General features: G+C 37.8%; 1 protein-coding gene across 2 annotated transcripts in view; it reads right to left on the bottom strand.

Annotated features, from left to right (window-relative positions):
- Nucleotides 1–13,827, bottom strand: part of LOC101735335 (gamma-aminobutyric acid type B receptor subunit 1) — a 166,284-nt gene that overhangs the window by 5,447 nt on the left and 147,010 nt on the right. Inside the window, exons 12-15 of one of the 2 annotated variants that reach the window (XM_012692556.4) lie at nucleotides 12,664–12,871; nucleotides 10,519–10,775; nucleotides 7,605–7,742; nucleotides 3,546–3,621 (exon numbers count right to left, since the gene is read on the bottom strand). In XM_012692556.4, coding sequence (XP_012548010.2) covers nucleotides 3,546–3,621; nucleotides 7,605–7,742; nucleotides 10,519–10,775; nucleotides 12,664–12,871 — 679 coding nt within the window. Of the gene's footprint in view, nucleotides 1–3,216; nucleotides 3,622–7,604; nucleotides 7,743–10,518; nucleotides 10,776–12,663; nucleotides 12,872–13,827 lie in introns of those variants that run through there. The other variant, XM_012692557.4, reaches the window with a different exon arrangement.

A 13,827-nucleotide genomic window follows, 5' to 3' on the forward strand; every position in this document is an offset into this window, starting at 1 on the left:
ACTGGTGGTAGGTAGGAGGACCTCTTGTGAGTCCGCACGGGTAGTTAGTTACCACCACCCTACGTATTTCTGCCGTGAAGCAGTAATGCGTTTCGGTTTGAAGGGTGGGGCAGCCGTTGGTAACTATACTGAGACCTTAGAACTCATATCTCAAGTGGGTGGCGGCATTTACGTTGTAGACGTCTATGGGCTCCGGTAACCAATTAACACCGCCCGATGAGCTCGTCTACAAATACAGGAAAAAAAAAAAAGTGGTGTTTACGTTTATATACAAATGTAGAAAGAACTAAGCATTGAGCTATGGCAGTTCATTTAACTCATGGATTTATCTTAAAAGTAGTTTTAAACATCTATGAGACTCGCGAGAACCGAAGAAAACACTAGACGAATTACAGTTAACGCTTACGATCTACTAAATTATATACTTGATAATTTTAAAATGGCAACATTAACTTTGAGCTTAATCTACTTAATTTAGCTTGTGCCAATAAATATTAAAGTGACAATTTGAAGTAGTGATTCTTTCAAATATTTTTAAATGCAAGAAAGATCGTTGTATTAATTAGTGCCTTATGTACTCGTCAGTAGAGTATAATATAAGTTACTTCTAATACTAGGAACCTATTTTATAAAATAATATGTCTACATATTTACGAGTAAATAAGTTAGATTACTAATAAGAGTATTACTAATTCAGTCTAATAGGTAAGTAATATCAAAATGTCGTGATAAGACGAAGACACGTGCAATCCTTATGTTATCTATGTATATTATAGGTAGCATTGAGTCCGTGTGAGAGATAGTTAAATAATTGCTATTTTCGACGTTTAGGTATTTTGTAATTTATTTAAATAATATTGTAATTTGAAACGAAAATTTAAAAATGGAATATTGTTTGTGGTTCTTTCAAAGTTTATTTTTTTATATAGTAAATCGGTATTCTGGTTACGGTCTACTGTTTCCCCTCAGGTGATCGACACAACAACGCTAATGCTGTGACCCATATTGAAGTATAAGGTCGGAATCTAAATTTCATTATAATAACATGTAGTAACATGTAATAATAATTGTAATAACCTTCGGACTAATTATTACCAACAGTATAATAAAACAAATCATTTATACATTGGATATTATTTGCCACTAACTAAAATTAGTGCTTGGAAAAATAGTGTCATCGAATAACTGCCCACAGTGAGAAAAACGATCCAAATAAATGAAGACTTTTAGTTTTGACGACCCACTAAAGCAGTATGACAAAGAATTTTCCAAGACGTTTTCCTTATGATAAAACATTCGATGTGTTTTAGCTATTTTCTTAGGAGGTAGATAAGGTTCGATCTCATTAATAGGAGTGTTAGTTCGTATATAATAAATCTGTATCTATTTGGATTTTAATTTCTGTATCTTACAATAGTCTGATGACCTCAATTCATATTAGATAAAACTTATTTTTGTTGAGTGATTGAAACCAAACTTTGGATTGAAATACAGGGCCATTATCACTCATTAATCGTGTAATAAAGAGAGTAAGATAATTAATTGATCCACTTGATTCTCTCGGTGCAGCATGGCACAGTTTCTAATTAGAAATTAAGCTGAGCTCTAAGGGGCTATGGTAATGTCGCTTAATCTTTATTATTATTAGGAGGAATCCCTAATTATTCCGAATGCGCTACAACCCTTTCCATGCCACTTGATATTTTGTATATGACAGAGACTAACAAGAGTTTCTCACGTTTCTGTAACTTTAAGACCACTCATTACGCATGAATTTTTGCATACCTTCAGAAATTTCATAGCAAGCCGACAATAACTTGACAACTGGCTCTGCGCTTGACATAATATGGTCGGGATTCGTTCAGATTAAATTTTGATAAAATTGTATTCCAAGTTTAGGGATGTTTCATATTAAGTCCGATTGCAAATTGTTAAACCAAAAGAAGAATCGATCGATAAAAGGGATCTTGAAGCGGGAAAGCGAAGAAATATGCAATATTTATGAAAGGCTTATTATTCATTGTATTAACCGAAATCGCATTTCGTCTTTTCGCATTAAAAGTGTACAATTTTCACAAATATTCGAAATTGAGTTAATATGCGGAATCATTTTTATTCAGGATTTTAGTCAGTATTTTTCTCATAATTCCTGTCAAAAGAGCGTAGTTTAGTTTTAGGTTTTTTTTTAGTTTACCTGTGTTGACTACTATTAACAAAATTAATACATAATTTTATCTTAGTTTAAAAGACAGATAATGTAACTAATAAAAAATTATTGTCGCAAAGATGATTAATATTAAAAATGTCACACGTTAAACCTTTAAAAAACTCTCCTGTAAAATTAGTAAGTTTTGAGATTATACAGTTTTAATCCGAGAAGACGATTTGACCTTTAAATACTTTTATTTCTGGTGTTAACTGATCTCAATAGTAAATTGGAAAAAAATCCCGTTACATTTGATGTTCCCATACTCTAAATGGTACTCTGATTTGTATGAAATCGAATTTCTGTTGGAGCCCCACAGTTAATTCGAACGTGAATGTGGGACTTCCGGCTTACCGGTCCGTAAGTTTTACAGCCAACGGAGGTTAAAACAAAGTAATTATGTAGACCGAGTTGGCGCAATTTTACTAAAAAAACATCTTCTAATTGTAAAAATTACAGGAATTCTTTTTTATTTTCAATAAAAATTTTACGTAGCGACTTCAGATAACTTTTACGAACTGCTCGAGTGAGGGAACAGATCTGTTAAGTAATTTTGTTAGATTCAGTTCGGGGGGTTTCGTGATCTTACATTTAGATAATGCGCTGAGAAAACTGGGACTTTAGAATTCCGGTTTTAATAAAACTCTTAAGAATCCCTACTGTAGTGGATGCGATATATTAATAGTCAGAATCATTAATTATAAACATCTGATTTCGTATTGAGGATTGCCTTAAATGATGCATCTAAGTCTATGTATTTATCTTTTCAAGTATAATATATTTATATATATCATATAGGTCATTAGTTTTTTTGGGAAATTTTAGTTTTTAATATAAGTCAACACCAAATTATAGACAAGTCTTGAATGGAAGGTTTTTAGAATTATGCTAATTAATACTCGATTTAGTTAGTATTTAGTTATAAGATTTATAATATCAATATTGATAACTACACTTTTATAAAGGATGTGTATGTATATACTCCAACAACGATAAGGATCAGGTACAAATAAAGACACATGCTACATTTATTTAGTAGACACAGTTTTAGTGCTTGGAGAATTTGAGGTCGATTGAAGATTTTAACGGAGAGGGATCATTGAATGGGAACGTGCCGATGCTTGATTATAAGGGAACAATAAATTTGTAATTCATTGAAAACATTAACAAAGAGGTTGAAACGAAGACACAAAGTATTTGAAGTAGGCTTAGAGGTAGCTCTCGGAGAAGTCGAGGTCGGAGACTGAGGCTCGCGAGGAGCGGGTGTAGTTGGTAGAGGTGCCGTAGTCTGAGGTGGCGGTTGCTAGGTCGGCCATTACCGCCCCGCCGCCGCCCGTACCTTGCGTCACGCCGTCCGCCGCCGCAGCCTCCCGCTCCGCTAGCTTCTGTTTCAGCACCCGAATACGTTCCTCCTTCTGTAAAAATCACTCGCTGTCATATTTAGTTAGCTAATGTTTTGTAAGTTCTAAATTGGCAGACGAGCTCATTGGCCTAATGAGAGTAACACGAACCCGTAGAAACTATAAAGAAACAGGTAAAAACCATGTTTAGCCCAGTGTGCCGCGGCGGACGTAGCGTGTCGTCTATTTAACATCTTTCGGAAAATAGTGAGCGAGCGAATGAGTGAGTGAGTGAGTGAGTGAGTGAGTGAGTGAGTGAGTGAGTGAGTGAGTGAGTGAGTGAGTGAGTGAGTGAGTGAGTGAGTGCGTGCGTGCGTGCGTGCGTGCGTGAGTGCGTGAGTGCGTGAGTGAGTGCGTGCGTGAGTGCGTGAGTGCGTGAGTGCGTGAGTGCGTGAGTGAGAGTGAGTGAGAGTGAGTGAGTGAGTGAGTGAGTGAGTGAGAGTGAGTGATTGAGTGAGTGAGTGATTGAGTGAGTGAGTGAGTGAGTGAGTGAGTGAGTGAGTGAGTGAGTGAGTGAGTGAGTGAGTGAGTGAGTGATTGAGTGAGTGAGTGAGTGAGTGAGTTTGTGAGTGAGTGAGAGAGAGAGAGAGAGAGAGAATACTTTATTGCACACCAAAACATAATCAACATTACAAAACAGTTAACAAGACCATCTATTGTACACTTGTACAATATGTAGTCATATCGCTTAAAAGTCTTCTAGACAACCGTTTAATTAACAGATATTCGGGAATACAAAGACAGCAGGTATGTTGCGGTGTTCTATTAATAATACATTACTAAAGAGATTTGAATAGTGAATAATCTGAATAGTGAGTAGTCACTTTTTCAGTAAGTCGCTCATTACTTTTAGAGTTATTTCTTGACAATGACAATTCAACGTGTTAAATACTCATCGGTGCTAAGCTAACATAGACATCGCAACGTGAATGCCGCAACTCACCTTGAGTTATGTAGTCGAACTCTCAATGGGTTTTCATTAGTAGAGATCACCCTTTAAATTGAGACGCATAATTGCATCGCGACTGAAATATGTTTCAACCCACAAGACTATTCGACTAACGACTAACGATTTGACTGACGATAGTCAGACAGGCAATAAACAATATTTAGGTACTTATAAATAAAGAAAAACATTGCGAAATAGCTTGGCACATATTCGACGATGTTCACGATTGACTCCACGGTGAAGGAATAACATCGTGTAATAAAAATGAAACCCGCAAAATTATAATTTGCGTAATTACTGGTGGTAGGACTTCTTGTGAGTCCGCGCGGGTGGGTACCACCACCCTGCCTATTTCTGCCGTGAAGCAGTAATGCGTTTCGGTTTGAAGGGTGGGGCAGCCGTTGTAACTATACTTGAGACCTTAGAACTTGTATCTCAAGGTGGGTGGCGCATTTACGTTGTGGATGTCTATGGGCTCCAGTAACCACTTAACACCAGGTGGGCTGTGAGCTCGTCCACCCATCTAAGCAATAAAAAAAAAAAAAAAACTTCAAATATAATAAGATGTGTATTTTTAGAATAAATATTATAGTACTCGATATGGATCATCGATAGTGATGTGAATGAAAATATTTTCTTTGATTACTCTTGGATAGAGTATTGCGGGAGTTGAAAGAAGCAATTCAATGTTACCTCATAAAAAATATCTTGGTCGGTTTGGTCAGTTTTATCAAAGTTAAATTTGCGATCATACAAATAATAATTAAAAGTAGACCTAGAAAAATATTCTAATTTCTCATCAATGTGTTTCGTGTTTATTAATAATTATTATAATTAATCGATCGTAGTCAATCACTAACTATAATTTAACCAACAATTTAAAGAAGCTTAAAATCACTCAATGTAAACCTATCAATTTACGATTCGATACATCTACAAAGTAATTTACATTTAATGACGATAGAGGCCTATGAAGGATAATCGGATTCATTCGGTTGAATCAATCAAACGTATCGATAATTGAACTGATAAAGCCACAATCTTGCTGTTATTTGACGTATTTGTATTGAGCTGTTTTGTGCGTGTGTACTTTTTAGATTTATTTCGGGAGTCAGCTTAGGGTTCTGCATAGAAACTGTAAACATGAATCCTATTTAAGTCTTACAATCCGTATGTTACAGCTATATTTAATTAGTAGCTAGGAATATTAAGGATTGTACTAGCATAGTCTGAAAGGAGTCTTTAGCGGTAGGAGTCTGTGAGCTGGCTTTGCCTATTTCCTGACGCACAACAGTAACCTTAACTTAGCATCAGGTGGTCTATACTACCAATATTAATAAAAACACATCTAACTATATACAACAGGAAACAAACACTATTCAAATGCAAACACACTGTGTCTGTCTGATTCTGTGTTTTCTTAAAATAGATCTCAAAAAAATTATTTTTGTATCTCTATAGATGAATTTATCATCCATTAATGATCTCTTAACACTAGGAGCAGGCTTAGGGACCCCGGTAACCGTACTCGTCGAACTCGACAAAGAGTTCGCCGTGCAACCTAACCCATGAATCAGCTCGCTGAGTTTCTCGCCGGATCTTCTCAGCGGGTCGCGATTCCGATCCGGTAGTAGATTCATTCGCGAAGCAGCTACTCTTGAGCTGTTAGGTCCCCTTCGGAGGCGCTCGGGTAGCTGTTAGCAAATCCCAACCCTCCTGGCTGAGACTTTGCTCGCCTACCTGTCCTGGTGAAACTGGAAAGGCCTCCGGGCCACCAGTAATTTTTGAATCATAAAAAAAAAAAAAAGATCTCTTAAAAATGTTAGTTTAAAAGTAATATTATTATGTAAACTAGTTATAGAGCCACGACGGACAATATGTTTTATTTTAATCGAAATTTATCATTAATTCTAATCCTTACTACAAAACGTCGCTATTTGTTGTCCGATTCGAATAATCCTGAGGTTTATTAAATTAAAAAAATAATGAATATTACATCAACTTTTTGTAGATAAGATAGAAGTACATTATCAATTAGGAATTACATACTACGCATCTTTTATGATTGCTGATACCATATTTTTGGTTCTACCTAAGTCCAGGCTTCGCCTGAGAGGATTAGCTAACATCAGTTCTAGCAAGAGCAGAGCTTCGCTGAATCTACCACCGGATCGGAACTTCGACTCACTGAGAAGATCTAGCGAGAAACTCTGGTGGGTTGATACCATCTAATGACGAGTTTAAATTACTATGATTCGAAGTGCTCATCGTCTATGACAACTACACAACTCCTGTAAAGTTTATTGTTTCAACGTTACCCTTTAGAAATGAAATATTATTGTAGTAAAGTATGATTCTGTGATTGAATAAATGAATAATTTTCGTTTGACGCGCTTATTGCCCTGTAAGGTTACGTGGAGCCACGCAGAAATTGTATGCAATGCATTATGAAAAAAAAAACTTTTTTCTTTCATCTTCTTGCTTTAAAATTTAAAACCAACTTTCTAAGCTCGATTATGCTTGCCGTCAATGAGTAGTCGTAAATTTTAAAGCAAACCTGTTTGTGGCTGATTTCAGCACGTGATGTGGGAAGCTAATGTTGTATTCTCAGGTTGAGCCCGTGAGCTTTTTTTTATTGCGTAGATGGGTGGACGAGCTCACAGCCCACCTGGTGTTAAGTGGTTACTGGAGCCCATAGACATCCACAGCGTAAATGCGCCACCCACCTTGAGATACATGTTCGAAGGTCTCAAGTATAGTTACATAGGCTGCCTCACCCTTCAAACCGAAACACATTACTGCTTCACGACAGAAATAGGCAGGGTGGTGGTACCCACCCGCGTGGACTCACAAGAGGTCCTACCACCAGTAAAAAAGCTATAGTTCCACGCGAAGTTGGAATATCCCCTTAGACTACCAACGATTAGGTAGGAAAAGAAGCTAATGCTGTTTTTGGGCCTATGTGATCGCATGAGACACTCACTTAGAGTACAAAGATATAGAAGACCGGTAACGCCCGTGTTATTAGTTCGTTCATAAGCGTACGTACTTGTGTAATTAATTTTTGTAATTCTTCATTTTCTTTGACTAGTTCCCGGTAGCGTTCCTCGTCGGCCGGCGCGGAGCCGGAACCAGACCCTCGACCGCTCTCCACGCGCTCGGTTGGATGACGAATCACTTCTATTACCTGTTTAGAGCGTTATTCATTTATACATGTTACATTAGAGTATTTTTTTAATTATTAAGGCGTTATAAATAAATAAATATTTTTATATATATTTTTTTAAGTTATACTTCTTTAGGCGCGTTATGAAAAATTGATGAGAGTGAAATTTTACGATGCGCGCGCACCGTGACACAAAATTAACAGAATGAAGTTGCCCACTAAATCGCGACGACCGACGTAACTTGGCGAGTCTGAATGTAGCCGCAGGTGAACTTTCCGAACCGCACCGAGAATTACCGAATTTATACGATGTCAAGAAAAGGGATGTCCAATATGCGTGTCTGAGGATGTTGTTTAATCGATTTTTTTTCAAATTGTTAAAATTTTAATTAAAAAATAAAAATAAAATATATCTTCTTACGCGCGTATATAAGTACACGCACCCTTTTTTTATTGGCGTAGATGGGTTGACGAGCAATTGGACCAATCGATGGTAAGTGATTACCGGAACTCATAGAAACGGTAGCGTAAATGATACCATCCAACGAAGATCGAAAAGAAGGACGATATTTTTAATTCTATGGAATTTTCAATGTCTTCATTTGAGCCGGACCTTTAATTGTTTTGAGGCAAAATTATAGGAATTCCTATAGCATATTTGCTACATGCCCTATATCCAGTACTTGAAACATCAAGAAAATACATAAAGATTTTCTGACCGCATATTTCGGTAGATTAGCCATACTGATATCTTTAATCAGTAAAAAAATGTGCCTAATTTATCGATTGATAAGCTCTTTCTGGATTGAAGATATTAATTATGAAATCCAACGAGATATCTGATGATGATTAGGCAAAAATCTGCTAGGCTAATTTGCATCCAAATTACCGGAAGAATCACTCCAAGTTACTAATGTATTCAAATTGAAATATAGTAGAGCGGAAAAAGATAATTGGTATTCGTTCACTTTCATTGTTGCAAAAGGCAAACAAACCCTTTATCGTAAACACTACTAATAAAACGATTTAATCGAATATAAATATGCTGGTAATAAAGACGATATTCTATTCCGTTAAGCTTCTAAGGATTACAACATAGTAATTTTCTAAGTAATTGCTGTAATCGGTTTAGTGAAAGAAAACTAAGTGATTGATTTATCTTCGACGATACTCAGTAGCTAAAGTTGATTGTATTGATAGTAATGTTTTTTTAACTATTCATTACTCGTAAATGTCAGGTATGTACACGAATATAATTTTATTACAATATGTGAACACGATAAAGGTGTTGCTTTACGCTAATTGCGAATGTGATAAAAGTAATAGTTTTATTTACAAATATTGTTGTTTTAAAATGTATTTCGTATTTAATTAATAACTAGTATTTTTTTTTTTTTTTTTTTTTTTTTTTTTTTTATGATTGAAAGTTTACTGGTGGCCCGAAGGCCTTTCCAGTTTCACCAGGACAGGTGGGCGAGCAAAGGCTCAGCCAAGAGGGGTGGGATTTGCTAACAACTGCCCGAGCGCCTCCGAAGGAGACCTAACAACTCAAGAGCAATTGTTTCGCGAATGAATCTACTACCGGATCGGAATCGCGACCCGCTGAGAAGATCCGGCGAGAAACTCAGCGGGCTGATGCATGGGTTAGGTTGCACGTCGACCTCTTTGTCGAGTTCGACGAGTACGGTTACCGGGGTCCCTAAGCCTGCCCCTAGTATTAGAGCTGAAGGCATCTAATGCAAAGGTTATTGGATCTGATGGATCCGTAAGGACGTGTCTAGGGCGTCGACGGTGACTGGCTCCTGCATGATCAGGATTCGGGGAGTAGTCAGCGGCGGCAACGATAAGGCGATTATCATGACGCATAGCCTTATCGAAGTATCGTTCCGACGCTGACTTCATGTATTTCCGAATTGATTCGAGGCCCAGGTCGTCGTGTAGGTCAACGTTCCTCACGAACCACGGAGCCCCGACAGCTAACCTGCAAAAGCGGGATTGTAGGGATTGGAGGGTGTCTATGTGTGTGCGGGCCGCGTGAGCGAACACCACACTCGCGTAAGTCATGACGGGCCTTATGCAAGTTTTGTAAAGTGTCACCTTGTTCCGAAGGGACATTTTACTCCGCTTACAGATCATGGGGTAGAGTCTACCGAGAATAAACGCGGCACGGTCACGGACTGATTTTATATGCGGGCGGAATGTCATCGATGCATCCAGGGTAACGCCCAGGTACTTGACCTTCCTGGCCCAGGGTATGGGTTGTAAATAACTAGTATATGATTAGATACCGCTTTGAGACGTCAAAGATTAATTATCAACAGGTCACATGGTTGGCCATGTGGCTAAATAAATTAGTTTGTTGTTAACCCGAGAAAGTGGTACAAGGAGCGCGGAATGTATATTTTTTATCTATATATAGATTTTAAATCTCTAACAGAAGTATGCCGTTATGCATTGAAGATATCATAAATCGGCGATTAAGTTTTCGCGTATTTGATATACAATATCATGATATAATTTTGTGCCATTTTGTTTGATAACTGGCTGCTATTTTGAATTATAGGTAGAGAGACAATGCCAATTTTTGTAGACATTTTGGGACTTCTGTTAAAGAATGCGACAAGGTTCAAGTCTTGAGAGTCATCTCTTGATATTAACTATACTCCAATATCGTGGTATTAATATTATGTTACTATTAGTAATAAGTGACACAAAAAATTTTCGTGGCTTATGTTGTTGACCTTTTTTTCTTTCTAATAAAACTTCTAAAACCCTAGTAAATTACCACAAAACTCACCTTAGGTACGAATATTAGGGCCATACTCAGGAAGCAACAGAAGACAATCGCTAGGGAAACGAAGGCGAACGCTGCGTCTTGTTGACTCGCAATGACCAACGTAACCGGCGCAGTGATAAGGCACAACACGACCACGTTGTATATGCTCATGCCGACGTAGCGAGAGTCATTAATCTGTCGAACCTTCACCGAGCGTGTCTCGTAGGCCAGGAACAGTCCGAAAACTAGCACCAGGCCTTTGTACCCGTACATTACGCCTACAAAAAAGTATAATTTTTTTATTGCCTAGATGCGCGGACGAGCCCACAGCCCACCCGGTGCCAAGTGGTTACTGGAGCCCATAGACACCCACAACGTAAATGCGACACCCACCCTGAGATATAAGGTCTTAGTATAGTTACAACGGCTACCCCCCCCCTTCGAACCGAAACGCACCACTGCTTCACGGCAGAAATAGGCGGGGTGGTGGTATCCGTGCGGTTGCCTTGTGGTTGTAGAAGTTTATATGTAGAACAAGCTTCTGCTGGTAGGATGTTATGTGAGTCCGCTCGGTTAGGTACCACAATCCTGCGTATTTTTTGCCGCGAAGTAGTCATGTATTCCGATTTGAAGCACTGGGACAGTCGTTCTATTATAGCTTGTGACTACTGAAACGGGAAGCATTGGCGCAATCCTTCTATTATAAATCGCGACTACTAGGTACTTCAGGGTAATCAGTTTTCCAGTAGTAATCGCTAATATATTCAAGTTGTGTTACTTTAAGCTCTGCAGGTTACCGTAGCTCATATATATCAAAATGCCGCTATTATCTTCAGACAGGAAGACTATTGTATATTCTGTCGCAATAGTCTTAATATTATTTTAAAAAGATTGTCTTCAAATCAAGACGCGTCTCTGCTACGCACCAGAAATGGGTAGATGAAATAGTGGTACCTATCCAAAGTGGTTAGAATAAAACTACTACAAATGGGTTAGGGGAAGTACTCGCATGTGAAGGTCAGGTTGTGTCACACCCGTAAATTTTGATGGCTATTGGCTATATGAAATAAAATCGTCGGGCCTGAGCTTATTAAATGTGTAATATTGAGTACCTATACTGATGGATGAATGAAACTTAATTATACTCGTATGGATTTATTACAATGAATGATTATGATGCGTTTGCATCAAAGGCAGAAACAAAAAAAAATACATTTCAGCTTTGATATGAATCCAATATTACTATTGCTTGCTGAATTTAAAAACAACGCAAGTAGCTTTGGCTATAATCTTGAGTTTTGGGGTTTATTTCTTTTTTAAGTTGTTTGGTAATTCAAACAGCACTTACTCATTTAAAAAAAAAGTTAAAAAAAACGTGGACGCTTTTAAGAAGTTTTAGTCATCAATGCCTTTGAATTGGATTTAAAAGCATTGTGAAAACACTTGGAAACGGAGGTAAAATACTGCTGTTTACGACGCTTAAAAGTTTAAATTTAATTTGAAAAGTTAGTTGCTGTCGCAAATTAGTTACAGTAACGAGAAAACGGAAATTTTCAAAACTTAATTTACTGTTTGCTGTACTCTAGAACCCCTCATATTAGATCATCATTCATAATTATTACTGATGGTAATTGGGGACCACGAGATTTTGAGAGTTTTAATTTTTAATTAAAACTTGGTTCAGCTAAATTGCTTCAGGAACTCCCCGAAAACTGGGTCTCGTGGCAACACGTTGTTTTATTGGCCGACTTCTCATGTGCAACATGGAGTTTGATGGATGTTTTTTACAAGGCAAGTTGTGAATAAACTGAAAAAATTATTCATATCCACAAGGAAATTTAACATAAATGCAATTTTTTTTTTATATTGACGGCAAAAAATCCATAGCGTACTTGGTTGTAACTAATTACCGTTATCGTTAATACATGCTGACAATTCTTTGAGAAAAACAGGAGAGGAGAGAGAATTTCATTCAAAAGCTCTTTTGGTCGGTGACAAAAATTATCTCTGAAAATACATTGTGGTTGAATGCAGTAATTCTATGGGTAGTCGTTCATCACACATACTTTCTTTCAGACAATTCTGTTCATCACACATACTTTCTTTCAGACAATTCTTTAGATCATTATATCCTGTAATTGTAAGTATTGATAAAGCATTCCTTACCAAGCCACACGGTGTTATGTTTGCTCTCACAGTGTTCCAATTCGGGTCGTATGTGCACGTCGTCGTCGTGATGTCGCGGGGCTTCCAGGGGGAATGTCTCGACGCGTCGCTGCAGCGGGTCCCGGAGCTGCCAAGCTGTCAGGAGTGCAACGTCTACAACGAGCAGTCCCCCGACCATTGTATACAGTTTCCAACCATGAATGCGTTTCTGAAACCAAAGAAAATTGTAATCTTCTAACGATACATACTTTTTGGAACGAAGTTCCTTATGGGACGATGCGGAGGGGTACCCTAACCGGGAAAAAACGTCCGTAACGTAAGATTTTTATTATACGACCTAACTTTGTAATAACGTACAAAAAATAAGATATTTTATTTTATCATTCATTGACCACGATCTCAGAGCGTTCGTTTGCGCAATACACTAACTCTTATGCAAACAACCGTGAATGAAGTGTACCACAATAAGTTCGCACGTTACCGAATGACTATGAATTATCATAAAACACGCACAAAAAACAGGGCAAATCTTTGTAAATAATAAATTGAATAATAAATAAGAAATCGAATCGGTTGAATTAGGTCGATATCCTTGGAATAGTTGAAAGATGACCCCTGATGAAGGTGAAAAGAATATATCTGTTTTGTGGAACCGGAAAACGTCTAGACGGTTAAAAATTTGTTGATTTGATGGAATTGAAAAAGATTGCGCAGCTCTAGAAGTTCAAGAGCGACAATATGTACCGGCAAAGTGCAAGAACGAAGTTATTCCTCGTATCGGAGGGCAAGATAGTTTTCGAGATGCTGAGCCTTCTTTAAAGGGCCCCATATACGGAACGATCCGTCTCCACGATCCGACGTTTCAGACCAATCAAAAGGACGGATCCATAGTGTATGTGAAGATCGTTAACGATTTACTATAACATACACTATCTATCCGACCTTTCGATCGGTCTGAAACGACAGACCATGGAGACGGATCGTTCCGTATATGGGGCCCTTAAATGATAATGATACGCTTTGAGCGCTTGAAGCGGCTGGAGAGCTTGCTCTACGCTCCTGGTACTGCAGATGTTCGTGAAAGACGATAACTAACCACGATTTGGTTTGACAATAAAATATCAAACACATCCAGCTGATACACTCTAAGGGAAGGTGTTAACA

This window comes from Bombyx mori, chromosome 15 (genome assembly GCF_030269925.1).
Source record: "Bombyx mori chromosome 15, ASM3026992v2".
Lineage (NCBI taxonomy): Eukaryota > Metazoa > Arthropoda > Insecta > Lepidoptera > Bombycidae > Bombyx > Bombyx mori.